The sequence below is a fragment of the Balaenoptera ricei genome, chromosome 6 (assembly GCF_028023285.1).
Source record: "Balaenoptera ricei isolate mBalRic1 chromosome 6, mBalRic1.hap2, whole genome shotgun sequence".
Lineage (NCBI taxonomy): Eukaryota > Metazoa > Chordata > Mammalia > Artiodactyla > Balaenopteridae > Balaenoptera > Balaenoptera ricei.
Window position 1 is genome coordinate 117,477,292 of NC_082644.1, and position 21,052 is coordinate 117,498,343.

At 44.6% G+C, this 21,052-nt stretch overlaps 1 protein-coding gene across 3 annotated transcripts; it reads left to right on the forward strand.

Moving 5' to 3' along the window:
* The first annotated feature begins 6,259 nt into the window (after positions 1-6,259).
* On the forward strand, positions 6,260-20,195 carry EXOSC2 (exosome component 2). Of its 3 annotated transcripts, XM_059925840.1 has the most exons (9): positions 6,260-6,388; positions 7,736-7,837; positions 9,613-9,658; positions 9,883-9,972; positions 11,043-11,108; positions 16,987-17,055; positions 18,218-18,394; positions 18,799-18,927; positions 19,457-20,195. In XM_059925840.1, the coding sequence occupies exons 1-9, from the start codon at positions 6,267-6,269 to the stop codon at positions 19,535-19,537; spliced, it is 882 nt and encodes a 293-aa protein (XP_059781823.1). In that variant the 5' UTR covers positions 6,260-6,266; the 3' UTR covers positions 19,538-20,195. The 3 variants fall into 3 exon arrangements, with proteins under 3 accessions (XP_059781823.1, XP_059781824.1, XP_059781825.1); XM_059925841.1 differs by lacking the exon at positions 7,736-7,837; XM_059925842.1 differs by lacking the exons at positions 11,043-11,108; positions 16,987-17,055.
* The last annotated feature ends 857 nt before the right edge of the window (positions 20,196-21,052 follow it).

Below are 21,052 nucleotides of genomic sequence, written 5' to 3' on the forward strand. Positions count from 1 at the left end.
GTTGTCTGTGAATAAAGGCAGTTATATTTCTTCCTCTTCAATCAAGATGCCTTTTATGCCTTTTTTATTGCATGGTTCAGGACCTCCAGGTGTAGAGGATCCTAGATAGAGGCCACTGGTCTGTGTTTGAAACCCTGCTCGGCCATTCACTAGCTGTGTGACCTTGGGCAAGTCAATTAATGGCTCTGTGTCACAAGTTCCTCAAATGGAAAATGGGGTGATACTTAGCTCCTGAGGATATTGTGAGGATTAAGTGGGATAATATAAATAAATGAATAAAGTACATGGCTTGGTATCTGGCACATAGTAAGTGCTCGATATATGGGAGCTGTTGTTAATATACGGATGCCTTTGGTGGTTAAGAAGGGTTGTAGCTGCTTCTACCACCTACCTCACTGGACATCCCCCAGAGGGTATCTAAGGCAGCTGTCCATCTCCTCTTCTCCTGCCCTGTCCTATAGCCATTATCCTCAGATCTCTTGAAATGGAAGAACAGATATCCTAAGCTTTCAGCTTCCTTCCCCCCTTGGATCTGGTCTGCTGGGATGTGTGGCCGTGAGGGGTGGGAAAGGTTATGGATGCTGGCAGGTTAGCACCCATCCTGACTGCTTCCTACAACATGGTTGCCTCAGGGAAGTCAGACTTCGTGCCTGTTGTCTCAGGGCTTCAAGGGCAGGTGTTGCAGAAGAACCAGGTGGAAGCCACATGGTCTATTCTGACCAGTCCTTGGAGTCCCGTAGAGGCACTTCTGACATGCGCTAGCTATTGAAGCAGTCACAAGCCTGCCCGGATGCAAGATGAGGAGGCACTGACTGCACTTCTTAATTGAAGACGTGGCAAAAAATCTGTGGACAGGGACTTCCCTGGTGGCACAGTGGTTAAGAATCTGCCTGCCAATGCAGGGGACACGAGTTCGAACCCTGGTCCGGGAAGATCCCACATGCCGTGGAGCAGCTAGGCCCGTGTGCCACAACTACTGAGGCCCGCATGCCTAGAGCTCGGGCTCTGCAACAAGAGAAGCCACTGCTATGAGAAGCCCGCACACCACACAAAGAGTGGCCCTTGCTCGCCACAACTAAAGAAAGCCCACGCGCAGCAACAAAGACCCAGCACAGCCAAAAATAAATAAATAAATAAATACATTTATAAAAAAAAAAAAAAAAAAAAATCTGTGGACATGTATAAAAACTGCCACAGACATCAAGGCTATTTCTATGTTTTCAGGAGAAGGCAATACTTTGATGAGGGTCCTTGGGCAGAAATCTTTCTGCACACCTCTGATTAGAAATTTTCTGAAGAAAAAAGAAAAAGGGAACTCCCTGGCGGTCCAGTGCTTAGGACTCGATGCTTCCACTGCCAGGGGCACGGGTTCAATCTCTGGTTGAGGAACTAAGATCCCACAAGCCTCGTGGCACGGCCAAAAAAAAAAAAAACAAAAGAGAAAATTTCTGCAGTTACTTTTACCATTTCATGGAACACAAGGTGAAGCCAGTGGGTAGATCAGGATTGGGCAAGAGCTCAGGGCCGGAGGGTTCCTGCTGCCTCTGTTTTCACACTTTTCAAGATTTCCTTGTTGTTTACTTTCACTTGAAGTTCATCTGTCCCTCTCAACCCCCTCCCCAGTGTCAATAATTCCTTTCCTTCAAGGCTCACTCATATGCCGCTGCTGTCAGGAGGCCTTTTCTGTCCTCCCCTCACTCCCCCCCACCCCATCCCTGAGCTCCTGACCGAGCACCTTGATGCCTGGGGCAGAAGATGCTCCAGAAATGCTTGCCGAATAAGTTTATTCATTCGTTCCGCAAATATTTATTGAGTGCTGTTCTAAGGGTACCCGGGATTTGTTTTAATCAAGTATGGTAAGACATGCAAACATGGAAATGACTGTCCTGAGGGAGAAGTTCATCATACTTAAGATTGCCTAGAAACAGGAGGCACAGTACACCACGGAGAGCCACATGGGGAAGCACGTGGGGGGCCGATCAGAAGGCAGCGGGAATGAGGAGAAAATGTGGGAAGGAGCCTTTGCTAGGGTTTCCAAAAGGAAGGACCAGGGGAAGCAGGGGAAGCAGGTTTAGGATTGGCTGGTTTCAATAATTTCAGTAGGCTCTGAGGCACAGGGCCTGGCCCTAGTTGTCTGGTACAGAGCCCTGGGGGGATTAGGGCAGGCGCATAGGGGTCCAGAGTCTGAGAGCCCCGTAAAAGAGGTGGTAGGGGGCATGGGCTCTGGATTGATTGGTTTGCATTCAAAAGGCACACTTCTGGGCCAGTTGCTTACCATTTCTAGGAATCGGCTAACCCTGGAAGGGGCAGTCCTTCCAGGCTCTGGGAGGCCCCAAAATGTCCAAACATCAGACTACAATCGAAGATATGGTTAATAAAAGGGCCTACTCTGTACCCAGACAGTGCTAGGGACTGGGCAGTGAACAAAAAGTCTGGGCATTTGCGGGGCTTATACCCTGTGGGGAAGATACATGGTGAGTAAATATTTTGTAAATATATGTCATTTTTTCGACAAATGTTTTATGGTTGCCCTCTAGGTACCAGATGAACAAAATAGATAAAGGCCCTATTCTCAGAGTATTCCCGTTCTAGTGGAGGAAGACTGCAATAAACAAACAAACAAAAAAAACAAATAAGAAAATTCACTGACAAGAAATAAAACAGGATCAAGTGGTAAAAGAGGGACTGAGGATTATTCCAGATAAGGTGGTCAGGAAAGGCCTCTCTGAGGAGGTGATATTTGAGCAGAGATCTAAGTGAGGAAGAGCAGCCAGCTGCACAAAGACCGGGAGAAGAGCATTCCATGCAGAGAGCACCAAAAGCACGCAGATCCTGGGGCCAGCGCCTCTGGCTGCAGCGTCTGTAGTGAGTAATAGAGCAGGTTAGGTCAGAGATGGGCAGAGCCAGGCAAATGCGAGTTTGGATTTCATTCTTGTGTACAGGGAAGCTGCCAGAAGTGTTCTAAGCAAGGAAGTGGTTTAATCTGATCTGTTTTTATTTATTTATTTATTTTTGAATATCCTAAAAGACTTATTTATTAATTTTTATTCTTTTCCATTATGGTTTATTACAGGATATTGAATGTAGTTCCCTGTGCTGTACAGTGGGACCTTGTTGTTTATCCATTCTATATATAATAGTTTGCATCTGCTAATCCCCAACTCTCAATCCATCCTTCTCCTATTCTCCCTCCCCCTTGGCAACCACAGGTCTGTTCTCTGTGTCTGTGACTTCGTTTCTGTTTCGTAGATAAGTTCAGCTCCCTCTGGCTGCTGTATGGAAATTGGGTGGTAGGAGGGGCAAACACAGAATTAGGGAGCTGAGTTAGATGGTGATGCCCAGGTGAGAGATGACATTGATTGGCTTGGGGAGATGGCCCTGGAGATGCACAGATGGGGAGGTAGAAGGATATGGGAAGAAGTGGTGAATGTTAGACCTGATCAGCAATTAAAATCACACTGGGAGTTAAGACACACCCTCACAGACTTCTGGACCCCACTATGCAGAGCCCCAGTGCCTAAATCTGGTTTCAGGAATCTGTATTTCTAACAAGCCCCTTAAGGATATGCACTCAGTGGCCCCAAACGTCCATCAAGGATAGCAATGCCTACGTCCAAGATGGGCTGAGTATAAGGAATTCATAACGTAATGTTTGTAAAGCATTCAGCAAAGGACCAGTCCCTCAGGACGTGCGGGCTCTAGCGTAAAGCAGGTGCAGTCTGAAGGAACATGGCCCTGTTACCAACTGCTGTATGAATTCTAGTCCTTTTGGGGCCTCGGTTTCCTCCTCTTTAAAAAGGTACCTACAATGGACTGAATGTTTATGTCCCTCCCCCCAAGTTCATATATTGAAATCCTAACCCCAAGGTGATGGTAGTAGGAGGTGGGACCTTTGGGAGGTGATTAGGTCATGAGGGTGGAGCCTCCATGAATTGGATTAGTGCCTTATAAAAGAGGCCCCAGAGAGCCCCCAGCCCCTCCCACCATGTGGGGACACAGGGAGAAGACAGCTATCTGAACCAGGAAGTGAGCCCTCACCAGACACTGAATCCGCCACTACACTAAGACAGATCCATAATCCCAACGTTGTGACAAGCTCCCTAAACGTAAGTGCTGTGAGAATGGGAGGGGTTAACGTTATGTCCATCCCTCCTTGAAACTGAATGATGTCAAGACTACACCCCAGCCTTGGTCTAGGGGCACTCCCAGGCCTAGCTGCCTAGCGGACTGAGCTATGCTGGTTCAAAGGACAGCAGCGCCCTCTTCTGGCTGAGGCCAGACTCCACATATGGACCCTTCTCATGCTTTCTTGGCTCTAGCCCCTTCCTCCAGGCAAGGAGGAGGGCAAGCGTCTGGCCTGTCCACTTATCCATGACCTGTGGGGCATTAGAATTTATACCATTGACTGTCTCACAGGGTTGGCTTTCTTGACAAGTGTAGTTGTGAGCCGTGCTTAGGTGAAAGAAATGCTGTCCTTTTGGAGATTTATCAATCTCCAGACAATTCCTGGCTCAATTCACTGTATGAGTAAATACAAGCGAAGATCTTCGTATTATGTGTGCGCTTGTCCTCCCTGCCAAATACACCCTTCTTGAAACGCTCCTGGCCCAGTGTCCCTAGACCAAGGCTGGGGTATAGTCTTGACATCATTCAGTTTCAAGGAGGGATGGACATAACGTTAACCCCTCCCATTCTCACAGCACTTACGTTTAGGGAGCTTGTCACAACGTTGGGATTATGGATCTGTCTTAGTGTAGTGGCGGATTCAGTGTCTGGTGAGAGCTCACCTCCTGGTTCAGATAGCTGTCTTCTCCCTGTTGGACCTTCAGGAGGTCTGTTTGACCTTCAGGAGGCAGCAGACCTGATTTACTGGGCTCAGTGTGTGGTGCTGACACAAGTTATTTCATTGAATCCTCTTTAGAGTCTCTGTGCATGAAGAATTATCATCTCCAATTCCCTGAGGTTGAAACTCAGTCTGTTGTGGATGCTATAAACCATGCAGGGGAAAGGTGAAGGAGAGGGTAGTGGGAAGCAGGGAGAGAAACGAGGGAAATGCTCTTGGCCCAGAGATAAAGCCACACATCCATCTATCTGTTCATCATGGAACCCTTAGAACAGCTCCTGGCTCAATTCACTGCATGAGTAAATACAAGCAAAGATCTTCGTATTATGTGTGCATTTGTCCTCCCTGCCAAATACACCCTTCTGGCAAGGTTTGAATGTCTTCTTAGATGGTTCCTTGTTTTTTCAAAAGAAATACTAGGGAAATCAGCTCACTTAAGAAAGAATGGAAACAGCACCTGGAGCATTGTTTGGGGGTGTAGGTGATGGTTGGTGCTGAATCAGCGCCCACGAGGCAGCAGTATGTAGAACACAGGGGCCACTAGTAACAGTATGAAAAGGGGCTCTTCTCTCTGTCCAAATGGTGTTTTCTGTATATCCCACCTCCTGATCCTCCTGGGCAATCTCATACCCAAAAAATTAGATTTTTTTTTTTAAGATAAGCACTTCTTAAAAATTAATTAATTAATTAATTTTTGGCCGCCTTGGGTCTTCGTTTAAAGATAAGGACTTTTTAAAAATTAATTAATTAATTTATTTTTGGCCTTGTTGGGTCTTCGTTACTGCCCGCGGGCTTTCTCTAATAGCAACAAGCTTCACTGTTGTGTACAGGCTTCGCATTGCGGTGGCTTCTCTTTGTTGCGGAGCACAGGCTCTAGGTTCACGGGCTTCAGTAATTGCAACACATGGGCTCAGTAGTTGTGACACATGGGCTTAGTTGCTCTGCGGCATGTGGGATCTTCCAGGACCAGGGCTCAAATCTGCATCCCCCTGCATTAGGCAGGTGGATTCTTAACCACTGAGCCACCAGGGAAGCCCTCCCAAAATTAGATTTTAGCAGCTTAGAGTTGGAAGGAAACTCTGAGGCCCATTTCTCAATTATCTCTAACCCTGTAAAACAATAACTGGGATGACGAGTACAAGAGAGCTTTGGTGAAAAGTCAATACATCATACAGCTTGAGATTTTTATTACTCCACAAAGGCAGCCTTGCCAATAATAAAAATGGCAACTCGACTCCTTCCTTCCCTTCATGTTAACCTAATGGTTGACAATAGTCAATATGGCAGCCAGACCGTGAGTTCCCATTGGCGGCTGCTCTGAGACCCCGCCCCGCCCCGCCCCAAAGAGCGAAGGGCGGGAATTGCGGAGGCGGATATTGCGACTCCGAGTCGGGCTGCGCCTGCGCAGGTTATTGACGTCAAGATGGCGATGGAGATGAGGCTTCCCGTGGCTCGCAAGCCTCTTAGCGAGAGCCTGGGCCGTGAGACGAAGAAACACCTGGTAGTGCCGGGGGACACGATCACCACGGACACAGGCTTCATGCGGTACGTGGGGTCGTGGGGGACTCTGGGCCACAAGGGGCGGCTACATTGCTCTCCACGTGAAACCCGGGCCTGTGCTCTCTTGCATCTAAGTTCCCGTGGTACCCGGGGCACATCTGCTGAGCATCTCAGTCGCCTCGTTTTCTAGGCTTCGGACTTCTTACCCCCTGCATCTTGTGTTTCCTCGTCTGCATTTGCCCCAGTCTCCCGAAACCTTCCTCTCTTGACCTCTGGTGGCCGCGACTCGTGGGTCCTCTGCCTGAGGCCCAGATCCCGAGCCTTCCTCGTTGAGGACTTGGAAAACTGGGGTGGGTTAGGAGCTGGGGCCTCTTAACAGTTTTAGGCGGGGAGGCGGTGGGCGTTTTTGACTTGGCGCCCTTATCCCTCAGCGTCGTCTCCTAGCCAGGGGCACGGTTTTGGAACGAGTCATTGTTTGGGCTTAGGGCGTACAAATACATTGCTATATGCACCCAAATCTCCACCTTTGAATCTGAGGGCGGTACCGTATGTTGTCGTTAAGAGGGCAGGCCCTTGAGTTGGACAGCTGGAGCCCCAGTCCTGCTGCCATCACAATATTATTGGCTGTATTGTCTCTCCGAGGCCGGTTTCCTCATCTGTAAACTAGTGATAATAACATTAACGATTCGATAAGGTTGTGAGGATTAAATTAGGTAATGATTACGAAAAGAAGCAAAACTCACCGTTCTGTCACCATCATAGAGAAGCACTAGTGGTTATCTCAGCCTTTTTTTGGGGGGGGGGGTACACTTGTACATACAGGAGAGGTACAGCATTTATACCGTTGCCCTTTAACCTCTTAGTTTGGGGTTATTGGATCCCAGGAAATCTTAAGATTCAGTCCTTTATTCATGCATTCAGTATATGTGTGCTTGGGGTACAACAGTGAACAAAGTGGAAGTCAATGTCCTGGTGAAGTTTATATTCTACTTGGGAGAGACAGATAACAAACAATAAGCACGACAAGCAAATACGTTATTCAGAATGTTTGGCGATAAATGCAATAGAAAAACTTAAAAGCCAGGCAGGGTGAGTGGAGCGTAGTTGGGATATGGTAGTGGTGGCAGCAGCAGGGTGAGTGACTATTATAAATGGGATAGTCAAGGAAGGCCTGGTGGAGAAAGTGACATTTGAGTAGACTTGAGTAGAATGAGGGAGATGTCCACGTCGCTGTCTAAAGAAGGAGTGGTTTAGGAATAGATGGCAACCAGGGCAAAAGCCTGCCTTTAAGGGCAGGAGAAGTCTGTTAGGTTTGAGGAACACACTGGTCTTGATGCGAGAGGTCACCTCAAGTGTTACCCTGGTATTCTTTGTATCTTCCTGGTGCAACAGGGGCCATGGGACCTATATGGGGGAAGAGAAGCTCATTGCATCTGTGGCTGGCTCTGTGGAGAGAGTAAACAAGTTGGTCTGTGTGAAAGCTTTGAAAACCAGGTGAGAACAAAAGGTGTGTATTCTCTTGTGGCATCCGAGTTGCACAGCCAGGTCTTCTGCCACGACATACCCTCCACCCCGATCCCGGCCTGCTCTGTCGTTCTGTAGGTCTGGGATTTTGGGAACATGGCTATAGGAAGGGTATAGATGACTACAGGTAAGCGCGGGCTTCAAAGGTTTCCCTGTGTTACCTGACCTCTCCAAACTTTGGTTCCCTCCTCTGCAAAATGAGACCTAGCATGACCTACCTTGTAGAATTTTCAATGGAATTCATTGAAACAGTGCATGTAAAGTACTTACACAGAGCCTCCTACCTAGAAGGGCTCAGTGAAGGTCAGCCCCAGAATGTAAGCCAGTGGGGTTGGAACAGAGTGAGCAGGCGAGGGGTAGGAGCAGATGCAGGCAGAGAGGTGAGGTGGGCAGTTTGTCTGCCTTGTAGCCACAATAAACATTTTCGACTTCCACTCTGTAATCTAGGAAGCCACTGGAGGAGGTGGAGCAGAGGAGGGACATGATCTGACTTCTGTTTTAATAAAATCACTCTGGCTGCTGTGGGCGGCCGGGGAGGTGGGGGGATAGGGGCAGGGTTAGGGAGACAGATTAATGTACTGTTTTGAGTATGTTTTGTGTTCTGAGTGGTTTTTTAATCATGAAAATGTGTTGGATTTTATATTCCTTGGCATTTTCTCTATATAGGACCATGGTCCAATATAGAGAAGAGATATTCTTCCTTTCCAATTTGGATGCCTTTTATTTTCTGCCTATATCGTAAAGGTCGAGGTAGTAGGATCTGCTGCTGGACTTGTCCTGGAGCATGAGAGAGAGAGACAGAGAGCGAGAGATTGAGAGAGATCAAGGGTTCCTCCAAGGATTGTGGCTTGAGCCACTGGAGGGGTGGAGTTGCCATTTCCTGAGCTCGTGACAACTGGGAGAGTTTCAGTTTGCTATGGGGGAGTGAAGGGGGCTGGTGGAAAGCTTTGTTGTAGGTGTGTTACTTTTGCAAATTCCTATTAGTCACGTAAATGGAGGTGCTGGGTAGCCAGCAGTTGACTAGAGTCTGGAATTGAGGGGAATGGTGTACTCATTAGTGGTATTTAAAGCCATTAGGCTGGATGAGCTCACCAAGTGAGCATGGGCTGAAAAGAGAAGAGGTCCAAGGACTGCGCGCCTTCGGCATGGAACACGTCCTCATTAGAATTGGGATGAGGAACTAGCAAAGGGGCCTGAGACAGGCAGCCAGTGGGTGGGGGCACGGTGAGCAGACTGGTTTGGGCAGTGTCCTGTCTCAGTTTCCTTTCTCCTCCTCTGGCTGATGCAGAACCCGTCTGTGTTCCAGAGCCCCCCAGAAAAGATTCCATGCTTATCATTTTCTTTTTATTTATTTATTTATTGTTTTAAGTTTTTGGCCGCACCCCACGGCATGTGGGATCTTAGTTCCCCGACCAGGCCTCCTGCATTGGAGGGCAGAGTCTTAACCACTGGACCGCAGGGGAAGTCCCTCACTTTCATGTAATTAAGAAAATAGGGGTTTCAGGCTTAATGAACTATTTGCAATAAATGGTTTAAGAATAGTTAGTTAATGGAGACTTTGTACATATAGGACGTTTGAAGTTATCAGTTCCTGAGAATAAGTCCAACCAGCATAGTTATGTGAATTTACTAAATGTGGTGCCTCATCAAGGCCTTCATCCCTGTTTAACTAAAATCTCAAATGGTAACTTGGTCTTGTAATGAAGTCTTTTCACTGATGGAGGACCTTCTGTTTTATCTTTCAGATACCATGGTGAAGTGGGAGACATTGTAGTGGGGAGAATCACAGAGGTAAAGTCTATCTGATTGGTTTTTACAAAGTAAAAGCAGGCTGGTGATCTAATGAATAGCATAGTCATTCTACATGCATTTATGCTAACTAGGCATTCGTTGTGTTTGGCTCTCATGTGACCTTTGATGTCAACAGTTTGTTACATTTGGAATTATTGGTCATTTACAGTGTGAGCTCTGGCCCCTGGAGTATGTGTCCAGGTGTGGGGTTTCTTTGTTTGTAGGTTCAACAGAAGAGGTGGAAGGTGGAGACCAACTCCAGGCTGGATTCAGTCTTGCTTCTCTCATCCATGAACCTTCCCGGAGGAGAGCTGGTAAGGGTCTCTGGCTGGGACTGTATAGTTTGCTGGCGAGAGCTCTGGGGTCCTTTGCTCCACCAGAGAACTTCGCTTTACCCTGAGGTTGCCACTTTTACAAGGCAGTTTGCTACCTTGATGTACATGTAGGCTTTTCACTTGGCCCAGGCCTCCCAACTTAGGCAGCAACTGGCATATGGTAGGATCTGGAATGTCCATGGGGAGCGATCCCAAAAGAGAGTTGAGAGAAGCTCTCAGATGCTTGGTGCTAATAATTTTCCTTTTCTGGGTGTATCAGCTTTGCTCAGTGAAAGTGTTCCTTGAAAAGTTGTGTTTAGATTAGCTTTTCATGAATTGAGTAGCGTTTGATTATTCCAGACAACCACAGGACCTAAGCTGCCTCCTTTTATAAAATGCAGTGGTTCAGCTTTACCTTCAGGCCAGCATCTATCTATAGAGAGGCTCACTGTGCTAGGCTCTCTGGAGAATGCCAAGATCCAGGAGGCACGACTGAGTTCCTGAAAGAGCTTAGACTAGCAGGGGATATGAAATAACTGGTCTGAATACCCGGCAGTCCAAGAATAAACAAGCGTGTGATTGTACAAAAGGAGTGATTAAGTTCCCGGAGAGAAGCTCATAGGAAAGATGAGTGTTGGAGTTGATCCTTGAAGGATGGGTAGAATTTTAATGATGAGTTCAGGGAATCTGAGATAAAGGGAAATGTGTGAGCAAAGATACAGTCAAGCTGGAGGTAGTCTGGTTCTGCTGGAGCGTGGAGGGCCTCTACAGAAGGTAAGCGCGGAAAAGGGGCCTGGTCTAGATTGGGAGGGTTTTGAATATCACGTAAGGAGTTTGAATATTATTCAGAGGAAGGAGAAGAGGAGCCGTGGGAAGGTCTGTAAGACGGAAAGTAGTGGTTGTCACTTTGTCTTCCTTCAGTGGTACAGGTTACCTACTCTGGTGTGTGAACATTGTGGCTGCCTTCAGAGATCTCGGGAGGAAGTGAAAGAGAAAGAAGAGATGGATGGAGAGAGATCTTCCTTTAGGATCTGACTTCCATAACGTGGCCATCTCTTTGTGTATTTCAGAGGAGAAGATCTGCAAAAGATGAGCTGGCGATGAGAGGTTTCTTGCAGGAAGGGGACCTTATCAGTGTATCCTGTACCTTGCATTCCAGCATCTTTATGTTTGCTGTGGAGCTGGCAATTGGGGCTTAAACTGTAGGTCTCCCACACGAGAAACATGTAATCCTGGCAGGGATCAGAGTCTTTGACTGGGTGTGAAGGGCTCTGCTACAGCCTTTCTCTGTCTCCTTAACCCAGCTGACCCTCCAGCTCTTGTTCGGACCTGCTGCTGCTCAGGCATGTCTTTGGGTCTTGTAACTTACGGTGGCCCGTGCTTTAAGCTAGCTCAAATTTTCTTAGCGATGTTAACTTTTTTTTTTTTTTTAATGAAACTATAAGAAAGATATTGTTTGGTAAAACTTTTGTTTCAGTTGCTTACACAAACACAGATACATGTACTCTGAGTAAAATATGCTTCTTACTGTGGGTTGTATAAAGAAAAGTTTGAAAGCCACTGATCTATATTTTTGTTTATTTATTTATTTATTTGAATTTTTGAAATTAATTTTTTTATACAGCAGGTTCTTATTAGTCATCAATTTTTTTTTTAAATCAGTCATCAATTTTATACACATCAGTGTATACATGTCAATCCCAATCTCCCAATTCATCCCACCACCACCCCCACCCCCTCGCCGCTTTCCCCCCTTGGTGTGCATACGTTTGTTCTCTACATCTGTGTCTCAATTTCTGCCCTGCAAACCGGTTCATCTGTACCGTTTTTCTAGGTTCCACATACATGCGTTAATATATTTGTTTTTCTCTTTCTGACTTACTTCACTCTGTATGACAGTCTCTAGATCCATCCACGTCTCTACAAATGACCCAGTTTCGTTCCTTTTTATAGCTGAGTAATATTCCATTGTATATATGTACCACATCTTCTTTATCCACTCATCTGTTGATGGGCATTTAGGTTCCGTGTCCTGGCTATTGTAAATAGTGCTGCAATGAACATTGGGGTGCATGTGTCTTTTTGAATTATGGTTTTCTCTGGGTATATGCCCAGTAGTGGGATTGCTGGGTCATATGGTAATTCTATTTTTAGTTTTTTAAGGAACCTCCATACTGTTCTCCATAGTGGCTGTATCAATTTACATTCCCACCAACAGTGCAAGAGGGTTCCCTTTTCTCCACACTCTCTCCAGCATTTGTTGTTTGTAGATTTTCTGATGATGCCCATTCTAACTGGTGTGAGGTGATATCTCATTGTAGTTTTGATTTGCATTTCTCTAATAATTAGTGATGTTGAGCAGCTTTTCATGTGCTTCTTGGCCATCTGTATGTCTTCTTTGGAGAAATGTCTGTTTAGGTCTTCTGCCCATTTTTGGATTGGGTTGTTTGTTTCTTGAATATTGAGCTGCATGAGCTGTTTATATATTTTGGAGATTAATCCTTTGTCCGTTGATTCGTTTGCAAATATTTTCTCCCATTCTGAGGGTTGTCTTTTCGTCTTGTTTGTAGTTTCCTTTGCTGTGCAAAAGCTTTTAAGTTTCATTAGGTCCCATTTGTTTATTTTTGTTTTTATTTCCATTACTCTAGGAGGTGGATCAAAAAAGATCTTGCTGTGAGTTATGTCAAAGAGTGTTCTTCCTATGTTTTCCTCTAAGAGTTTTATAGTGTCCGGTCTTACATTTAGGTCTTTAATCCATTTTGAGTTTTTTTTTGTGTATGTTGTTAGGGAGTGTTCTAATTTCACTCTTTTACATGTAGCTGTCCAGTTTTCCCAGCACCACTTATTGAAGAGACTGTTGTTTCTCCATTGTATATCCTTGCCTCCTTTGTCATAGATTAGTCGACCATAGGTGTGTGGGTTTATCTCTGGGCTTTCTATCCTGTTCCATTGATCTATATTTCTGTTTTTGTGCCAGTACCATATTGTCTTGATTACTGTAGCTTTGTAGTATAGTCTGAAGTCAGGGAGTCTGATTCCTCCAGCTCCGTTTTTTTCCCTCAAGACTGCTTTGGCTATTCGGGGTCTTTTGTGTCTCCGTACAAATTTTAAGACTTTTTGTGCTAGTTCTGTAAAAAATGCCACTGGTAATTTGATAGGGATTGCATTGAATCTGTAGATTGCTTTGGGTAGTATAGTCATTTTCACAATATTGATTCTTCCAATCCAAGAACATGGTATATCTCTCTATCTGTTTGTATCATCTTTAATCTCTTTTATCAGTGTCTTACAGTTTTCTGCATACAGATCTTTTGTCTCCCTAGGTAGGTTTATTCCTAGGTATTTTATTCTTTTTGTTGCAGTGGTAAATGGGAGTGTTTCCTTAATTTCTCTTTCAGATTTTTCATCATTAGTGTACAGGAATGCAAGAGATTTCTGTGCATTAATTTTGTATCCTGCAACTTTACCAAATTCATTGATTAGCTCTAGTAGTTTTCTGGTGGCATCGTTAGGATTCTCTATGTATAGTATCATGGCATCTGCAAACAGTGACAGTTTTACTTTTTCTTTTCCAATTTGTATTCCTTTTATTTCTTTTTCTTCTCTGATGGCCATGGCTAGGACTTCCAAAATTATGTTGAATAATAGTGGTGAGAGTGGACATCCTTGTCTTGTTCCTGATCTTAGAGGAAATGCTTTCAGTTTTTCACCATTGAGAATGATGTTTGCTGTGGGTTTGTCGTATATGACCTTCATTATGTTGAGGTAGGTTCCCTCTATGCCCACTTTCTGGAGAGTTTTTAATCATAAATGGGTATTGAATTTTGTCAAAAACTTTTTCTGCATCTATTGAGATGGTCATATGGTTTTTCTTCAATTTGTTAATATGGTGTATCACATTGATTGATTCATGTATATTGAAGAATCCTTGCATCCCTGGGATAAATCCCACTTGATCATGGTGTATGATCCTTTTAATGTGTTGTTGCATTTTGTTTGCTAGTATTTTGTTGAGGATTTTTGCATCTATATTCATGAGTGATATTGGTCTGTAATTTTCTTTTTTTGTAGTATCTTTGTCTGGTTTTGGTATCAGGGTGATGGTGGCCTCATAAAATGAGTTTGGGAGTGTTCCTTCCTCTGCAATTTTTTGGAAGAGTTTGAGAAGGATGGGTGTAAGCTCTTCTGTAAATGTTTGATAGAATTCACCTGTGAAGCCATTTGGTCCTGGACTTTTGTTTGTTGGAAGATTTTTAATCACAGTCTCAATTTCATTACTTGTGATTGGTCTGTTCATATTTTCTATTTCTTCCTGGTTCAGTCTTGGAAGGCTATACCTTTCTAAGAATTTGTCCATTTCTTCCAGGTTGTCCACTTTATTGGCATAGAGTTGCTTGTAGTAGTCTCTTAGGATGCTTTGTATTTCTGCAGTGTCAGTTGTTACTTCTCCTTTTTCATTTCTAATTTTATTGATTTGAGTCCTCTCTTTTTCTTGATGAGTCTGGCATATGGTTTATCAATTTTGTTTATCTTCTCAAAGAACCAGCTTTTAGTTTTATTGATCTTTGCTATTGTTTTCTTTGTTTCTATTTCACTTATGTCTGCTCTGATCTTTATGATTTCCTTCCTTCTGCTAACTTTGGGTTTTGTTTGTTCTTCTTTCTCTAGATCCTTTAGGTGTAAGGTTAGATTGTTTGAGATTTTTCTTGTTTCTTGAGGTAGGATTGTATTGCTATAAACTTCCCTCTTAGAACTGCTTTTGCTGCATCCCATAGGTTTTGGATCGTCGTGTTTTCATTGTCATTTGTCTCTAGGTATATTTTGATTTCCTCTTTGATTTCTTCAGTGATCTCTTGGTTATTTAGTAACGTATTGTTTAGCCTCCATGTGTTTGTGTTTTTCACGTTTTTTCCCTGTAATTGATTTCTAATCTCATAGCGTTGTGGTCAGAAAAGATGCTTGATATGATTTCAATTTTCTTAAATTTACTGAGGCTTGATTTGTGGCCCAAGATGTGATCTATCCTGGAGAATGTTCCGTGCTCACTTGAGAAGAAAGTGTAATCTGCTGTTTATGAATGGAATGTCCTATAAACGTCAATTAAATCTATCTGATCTGTTGTGTCATTTAAAGCTTATGTTTCCTTTTTAATTTTCTGTCTGGATGATCTGTCCATTGGTGTAAGTGAGGTGTTAAAGTCCCCCAGTATTACTGTGCTACTGTCGATTTCCTCTTTTATAGCTGTTAGCAGTTGCCTTATGTATTGAGGTGCTCCTATGTTGGGTGCATATATATTTATAATTGTTATATCTTCTTCTTGGACTGATCCCTTGATCATTATGTAGTGTCCTTCCTTGTCTCTTGTAACATTCTTTATTTTAAAGTCTATTTTATCTGATATGAGTATTGCTACTCCAGCTTTCTTTTGATTTCCATTTGCATGGAATACCTTTTTCCATCCCCTCACTTTCAGTCTGTATGTGTCCCTAGGTCTGAAGTGGGTCTCTTGTAGACAGCATATAGATGGGTCTTGTTTTTGTATCCATTCAGCAAGCCTGTGTCTTGGTTGGAGCATTTAATCCATTCACGTTTAAGGTAATTATCGATATGTATGTTCCTATGACCATTTTCTTAATTGTTTTGGGTTTGTTTTTGTAGGTCCTTTTCTTCTCTTGTGTTTCCCACTTAGAGAAGTTCCTTTAGCATTTGTTGTAGAGCTGGTTTGGTGGTGCGGAATTCTCTTAGCTTTGATTTCTCCATCGAATCTGAGTGAGATCCTTGCTGGGTAGAGTAATCTTGGTTGTAGTTTCTTCCCTTTCATCACTTTAAGTACGTCATGCCATTCCCTTCTGGCTTGTAGAGTTTCTGCTGAGAAATCAGCTGTAAACCTTATGGGAGTTCCCTTGTATGTTATTTGTCATTTTTCCCTTGTTGCTTTCAATAATTTTTCTTTGTCTTTAATTCTTGTCAATTTGGTTACTGTGTGTCTCGGCGTGTTTCTCCTTGGGTTTATCTTGCCTGGGACTCTCTGCGCTTCCTGGACTTGGGTGGCTATTTCCTTTCCCACCTTAGGGAAGTTTTCGACTATAATCTCCTCAGATATTTTCTCGGGTCCTTTCTCTCTCTCTTCTCCTTCTGGGACCCCTATAATGCGAATGTTGGTGCATTTAATGTTGTCCCAGAGGTCTCTTAGGCTGTCTTCATTTCTTTTCATTCTTTTTTCTTTATTCTGTTCCGCAGCAGTGAATTCCACCATTCTGTCTTCCAGGTCACTTATCCGTTCTTCTGCCTCAGTTATTCTGCTATTAATCCCTTCTAGTGTATTTTCATTTCAGTTATTGTATAGTTCATCTCTGTGTGTTTGTTCTTTAATTCTTCTAGGTCTTTGTTAAACATTTCTTGCATCTTCTCGATCTTTGCCTCCATTCTTTTTCTGAAGTCCTGGATCATCTTCACTATCATTATTCTGAATTCTTTTTATGGAAGGTTGCCTGTCTCCACTTCATTTAATTGTTTTTCTGAGGTTTTATCTTGTTCCTTAATCTGGTACATTGCCCTCTGCTTTTTCATCTTGTCTGTGAATGTGGTTTTTGTTCCACAGGCTGCAGGATTGTAGTTCTTCTTGCTTCTGCTGTCTGCCCTCTGGTGGATCAGGCTATCTCGATCTGCTAGTGTTGGAGGGTCTCCTGCAGAGGCGGGGGGTGGCTGTGTCTCACCGTGAGGACAAGGACACTGGCAGCAGAAGTTCTGGGAAGTACTACTTGGTGTGAGCCCTCCCAGAGTCCACCATTAACCCCACCCGCGATGTTAACTTTTATCCGAGGGAGTAGAAAAGGTGGTGTTCATGCCAGAGTATTCATGACAGCCAAGGGGGACAGGTTAGGTCACAGCAGTGTGACCTCTGGGTCTGTCTACGACTTTGGGCGGGACTCTTGGCCATGAGAGGAAAGGATGGAGGGGGGAGCCAGGGACGCAGGTGACGTGAAAGTGTTTGTTCCTTCATCACCCGGCCAGGCTGAGGTCCAGGCAGTGTTCTCTGATGGAGCTGTCTCTCTGCACACGAGGAGCCTCAAATACGGGAAAGTAAGTTGGGCTCTGGCTGTTCTCATTTGCTGACTGAGACTTCAAATCCATTTCCCAATCCCCAGTGCTCTCTGGAATTCTGACCTAAAGCCCCCCAGAAGTCAAGCCTTATCAGGCTGGCAGCCTACACACTGATTCACACAGTCAAGGGCCGGTAGCATCATAAAGGATGGCAATTCTTAACCCTTTTTCTACGGAGGAGATTGTTCTGGCAGAAGAGCCCCTATGACCCTGGACCCGGGGCCCTGCGGCCCTGCTGTCTCTGCTCTCTCCCAAGGGGCGTGGCAGCTTTGCATTGCATTTGTGCTGAGAACAAAGGGAGGTCATGTACTGATGAAGTAGGATGGCCTCAGCCCTTAGACACATGTCCAGTCAATAAAATGGATATTATTGTTAGGAAAGATGGGCTTGTCACTTGAGCCTCTAAATGAAATTTTACCACTTTTCTTATTTAAGGTGACAGTATGGAGGCTATTTATTTTTTTAATGACAGCATACTTTCCAAAACAAATTATGATTTATCGGTCTCTTGCCTTTCTCTGGGTGAACCTTCTCATTTTCTGAGTGGAACAAAAAACCTCTGTCCTCAGTGGAGTGGCTACAGCCAATCATGCTCACATCCTTGAAGCAGGAGAGGAAACAGCTACACTGCACGTGCTAACCTTCGTGGGCCTGGGTCCTGTAATAGACGCCCCCTCAGCGGGATGTGGGCCTTGAGCTGACCTGCCGGGACCAGGGATGGATTTGCACTCAGCCTAGGCCAGTCGCCTTGTCCAATGGCGTATCTCGTGGGCAGGATGGGTGGTTGGGGTCGAGGTGGAACAGAATAATGCTCCTTGACCCACAGGAGGCTCGAGCCCACGTCCTCATTGGCTCCAGCTTCTCTAACAGCTGTGGCACCAGCCCTGGATTAGAATGTGAAGACGACTGCAAAGGAAAATAAATGGTAGAGAAGGGATGGAAAGTTACCTTCTGTTGGGATATGTAAACAACTTAATGCATCCGGAAGTGTTCTCTGTATTTACTATGTGTGTGCATGTAGGGGCAGTTATCAACAGGAAGGACCCTGATTCCAGTCTAACTAGGACATATCCTGTACTCTGCTTTTAAGTTACCTCACTGATGACCCTACAGTGACTGAATTTGCGATATACTTTTTTAGCTAGGTCAGGGCGTTTTGGTTCAGGTCTCCCCCTCCCTGGTGAAACGGCAGAAGACTCACTTCCATGACTTGCCATGTGGTGCCTCAGTGATTCTGGGCAACAACGGCTTCGTCTGGATCTACCCAACACCTGAGCACAAAGAAGAGGATGCAGGGGGCTTCACTGCAAACCTGGAGGTGAGTAAACGCCATCGTCACTGTTGGGATGGAGCGGCACTTAGTCGGGGCTGTGCTTCTGTGGCGGGTGGGGACGCTCTCTATCTCTCTGCCGCATTGCTATAGTTTGAGTTGGTTTGAATTTCCATTGAGACATTGTGTCGCCCTCTCTTGTTCTAAAGAGATGAAATCAGCGCCTGGTTTGATCTTTGTTGGCAGAGATGGCAAAGTTGCAGGGTAATAGCCCAAGAGCCACTGAAGAAGCCGTCCTTTTTAATCTCCCTTGGAGTTAGCTGTTTGATTGGTTTGGAGTCCCAGAGTGATACTGCCTCAGTTATAAATGATTCCCGGGATTTGCTGTAACCATTCGCTTCTTTTGGTCCTGATTCTATTTCCCTCCCCTTCCCCTTGGCATCCCCTGGTAGCCTGTCTCCCTTGCTGATCGAGAGGTGATCTCCCGGCTTCGGAACTGCATCATCTCGCTGGCAACTCAGAGAATGCTGCTGTATGATACCAGTATCCTGTATTGCTATGAAGCATCCCTTCCACATCAGGTACTCTACCCGGGGCTTCCCTTTTCCTTGTTGATCTGTGAGCAGCCTTAAGTGTCATCTGCTCCATGTTTCCTCAGACAGCAGGCACGTCTCCCACATACCTTAACCATGTCCATCCGTGTGAACTGATCTGGTGGACAGCCTTGTTGAGTGTCTGGAGAGCTTTCGCCGAGTTGCTAGTAATATTCTCAATGTCTAATGTCAGTGTAAGGATTTGTGGGCCTTTGGAGGTGCCAGGTGGGGCTAATTTACAACAGCGACCCCCTGGACTTCATCTTGCCCATCCCAAGTTTTAGCTGTCTTTCTAGTGACTGCCAGAGTAACATCTTTGTTCTTGTCAGCTGTATCCCATAGAATCTTGCTGATTTATTAAGCTGGTTCTAGCAGATCATATCTTGCAAATACTTAGCCTCTGATACATGAAAGGAAAACAGAAGGTTCATGTTAACCATGCTTGGTTTCTGCATTTGGATTGGCTTGATGGTGTGCTTATTGATTGAACAAGTACCTTTTTTCCTTTCTTTTTCAGATCAAAGACATCTTAAAGCCAGAAATAATGGAGGAAATTGTGATGGAAACACGCCAGAGGCTTTTAGAACAGGAGGGATAAGGAGAGGCACCTGAAGGACAGGACTGTGTGTACCTGACCGGAGCAGTCCTTGAAAGTGAACAGTTTGCTTGGTGGTCCCCATGTGCAGCTCAGTGAAGACCTGGGGAGCTCATCACTTTACCTACAAGGGGCTGCCTCCACCCTCAAGACCTGCTTTCTCCTGTTTTAAGGCAAAGCCTGGGGGAAGGTGAACAGCACTGCCAGCCCCTTGGGTTGCCCACAGAGTTTTGGTACTAGGGGTAGTTTCAGGCCTTAAAAGCACTCAGTGTTCCAGCCGAGTGGACTCCTATCCTGGAATAATACAAGGAATCTTTTGTCCTGTACTTACCATCAACTCACCAGGCACAATGCCCCATGAAATTGCCTGTATAAAAAACGTGGCCTCCCTGACCCCCAAATTGTCTGTTTTGGCCTCCATTCCCACCTCCTCTACAGCGCGAGTACAGCACTGAAGAATATAGTTGGTAAAGTTAACCCAAGAATCAAATGGAAGAATAAAGCAACCAAGCAGCCTTTGGCTTGGTTGGAATCTTATTTCCCATTGCGTGTTCCTCCTAGTGATAGATGCGAGTATATTCCCGCCAGGCTGCCTTAATCTGTCCTGCCTTCAAGGATGATTTGTAAGAAGTTCAATTATTGATAAAAGAGAATGAATGTTTTGGGTACTCTGATAAACATGAAAACAAAGTAAGAAAAATGGAGATGGGAAAAGAAAAGGTGTTTTCCTCCTACAATTGAAGGAGTAATGCATTAACTGTTCAATAATTCAGGGTTAAAAGGTAAAAAGAAGCTGTTGAAATTCTCAGTGGGAAAGGCTAGAATGTCTATGCATTGTTTTTCAGATGACTATCTAAAAATGATGCCCTGATTTGGGTTTTGGGAAACATTCTTTTAAAGTCAGTATATGAGAGTGCTGTTTGGTGAACTATTTTTTTATATTTATAAATGTGGCATCACTTTCTGTTCTTGTGTTCTGTGTAATACTTGGGAGCTGAGTACAGTTGAAGGAAGGCTTGGGAGATAGGAATTCTTCTGACAGAGACCTAACTAATCTACTCGGGTCACCTAGTAAAATTTAAACCTAGGACAGTTTCAGGAGTAAGGTGGCGCATTTGACAGTTTTGAAATATAGCTCAGCTCTTTCTTGTTAAATTGTATGTTTTTTCTTTATAACATTATTCAGACAAATTTTATCTCATTTTTTTTTTTCTGTCCCAAGTGTATCACCTGTTTTGAGGAGTTTGCAGACAACTGAATACTGTATAGGCTATGTTGCAACTTTGGATTTGCTCCCTTGTTGTTTCTGAAACACATTCCAGGTTGTGTGCCCCTTAAGAGAAGGGAATGGGGAAGGATGGGAGCCTGCATCCCTGGTTTGGGTTGGTTTTGACCAGGACCATATGGAGGTTCGTTGAAAGTTTATCTTTCTCACTTGGTCTCCCAAGCTGCCAGCCTCTGCTGTTCATTCAGTATATTCTGAATAGTGATTACCTACTAAGTGGAAATATATAAAGG

What these genes read in the sequence shown, in the direction of transcription:
- EXOSC2 (XM_059925840.1), top strand. Translation starts at nt 6,267, where the DNA reads ATGGCGATGGAGATGAGGCTTCCCGTGGCTCGCAAGCCTCTTAGCGAG. An exon ending in ACGGACACAGGCTTCATGCG is followed by an intron (nt 6,389 to 7,735) that starts GTACGTGGGGTC and finishes CTGGTGCAACAG; the next exon opens with GGGCCATGGGACCTATATGG. An exon ending in TAGTGGGGAGAATCACAGAG is followed by an intron (nt 9,659 to 9,882) that starts GTAAAGTCTATC and finishes CTTTGTTTGTAG; the next exon opens with GTTCAACAGAAGAGGTGGAA.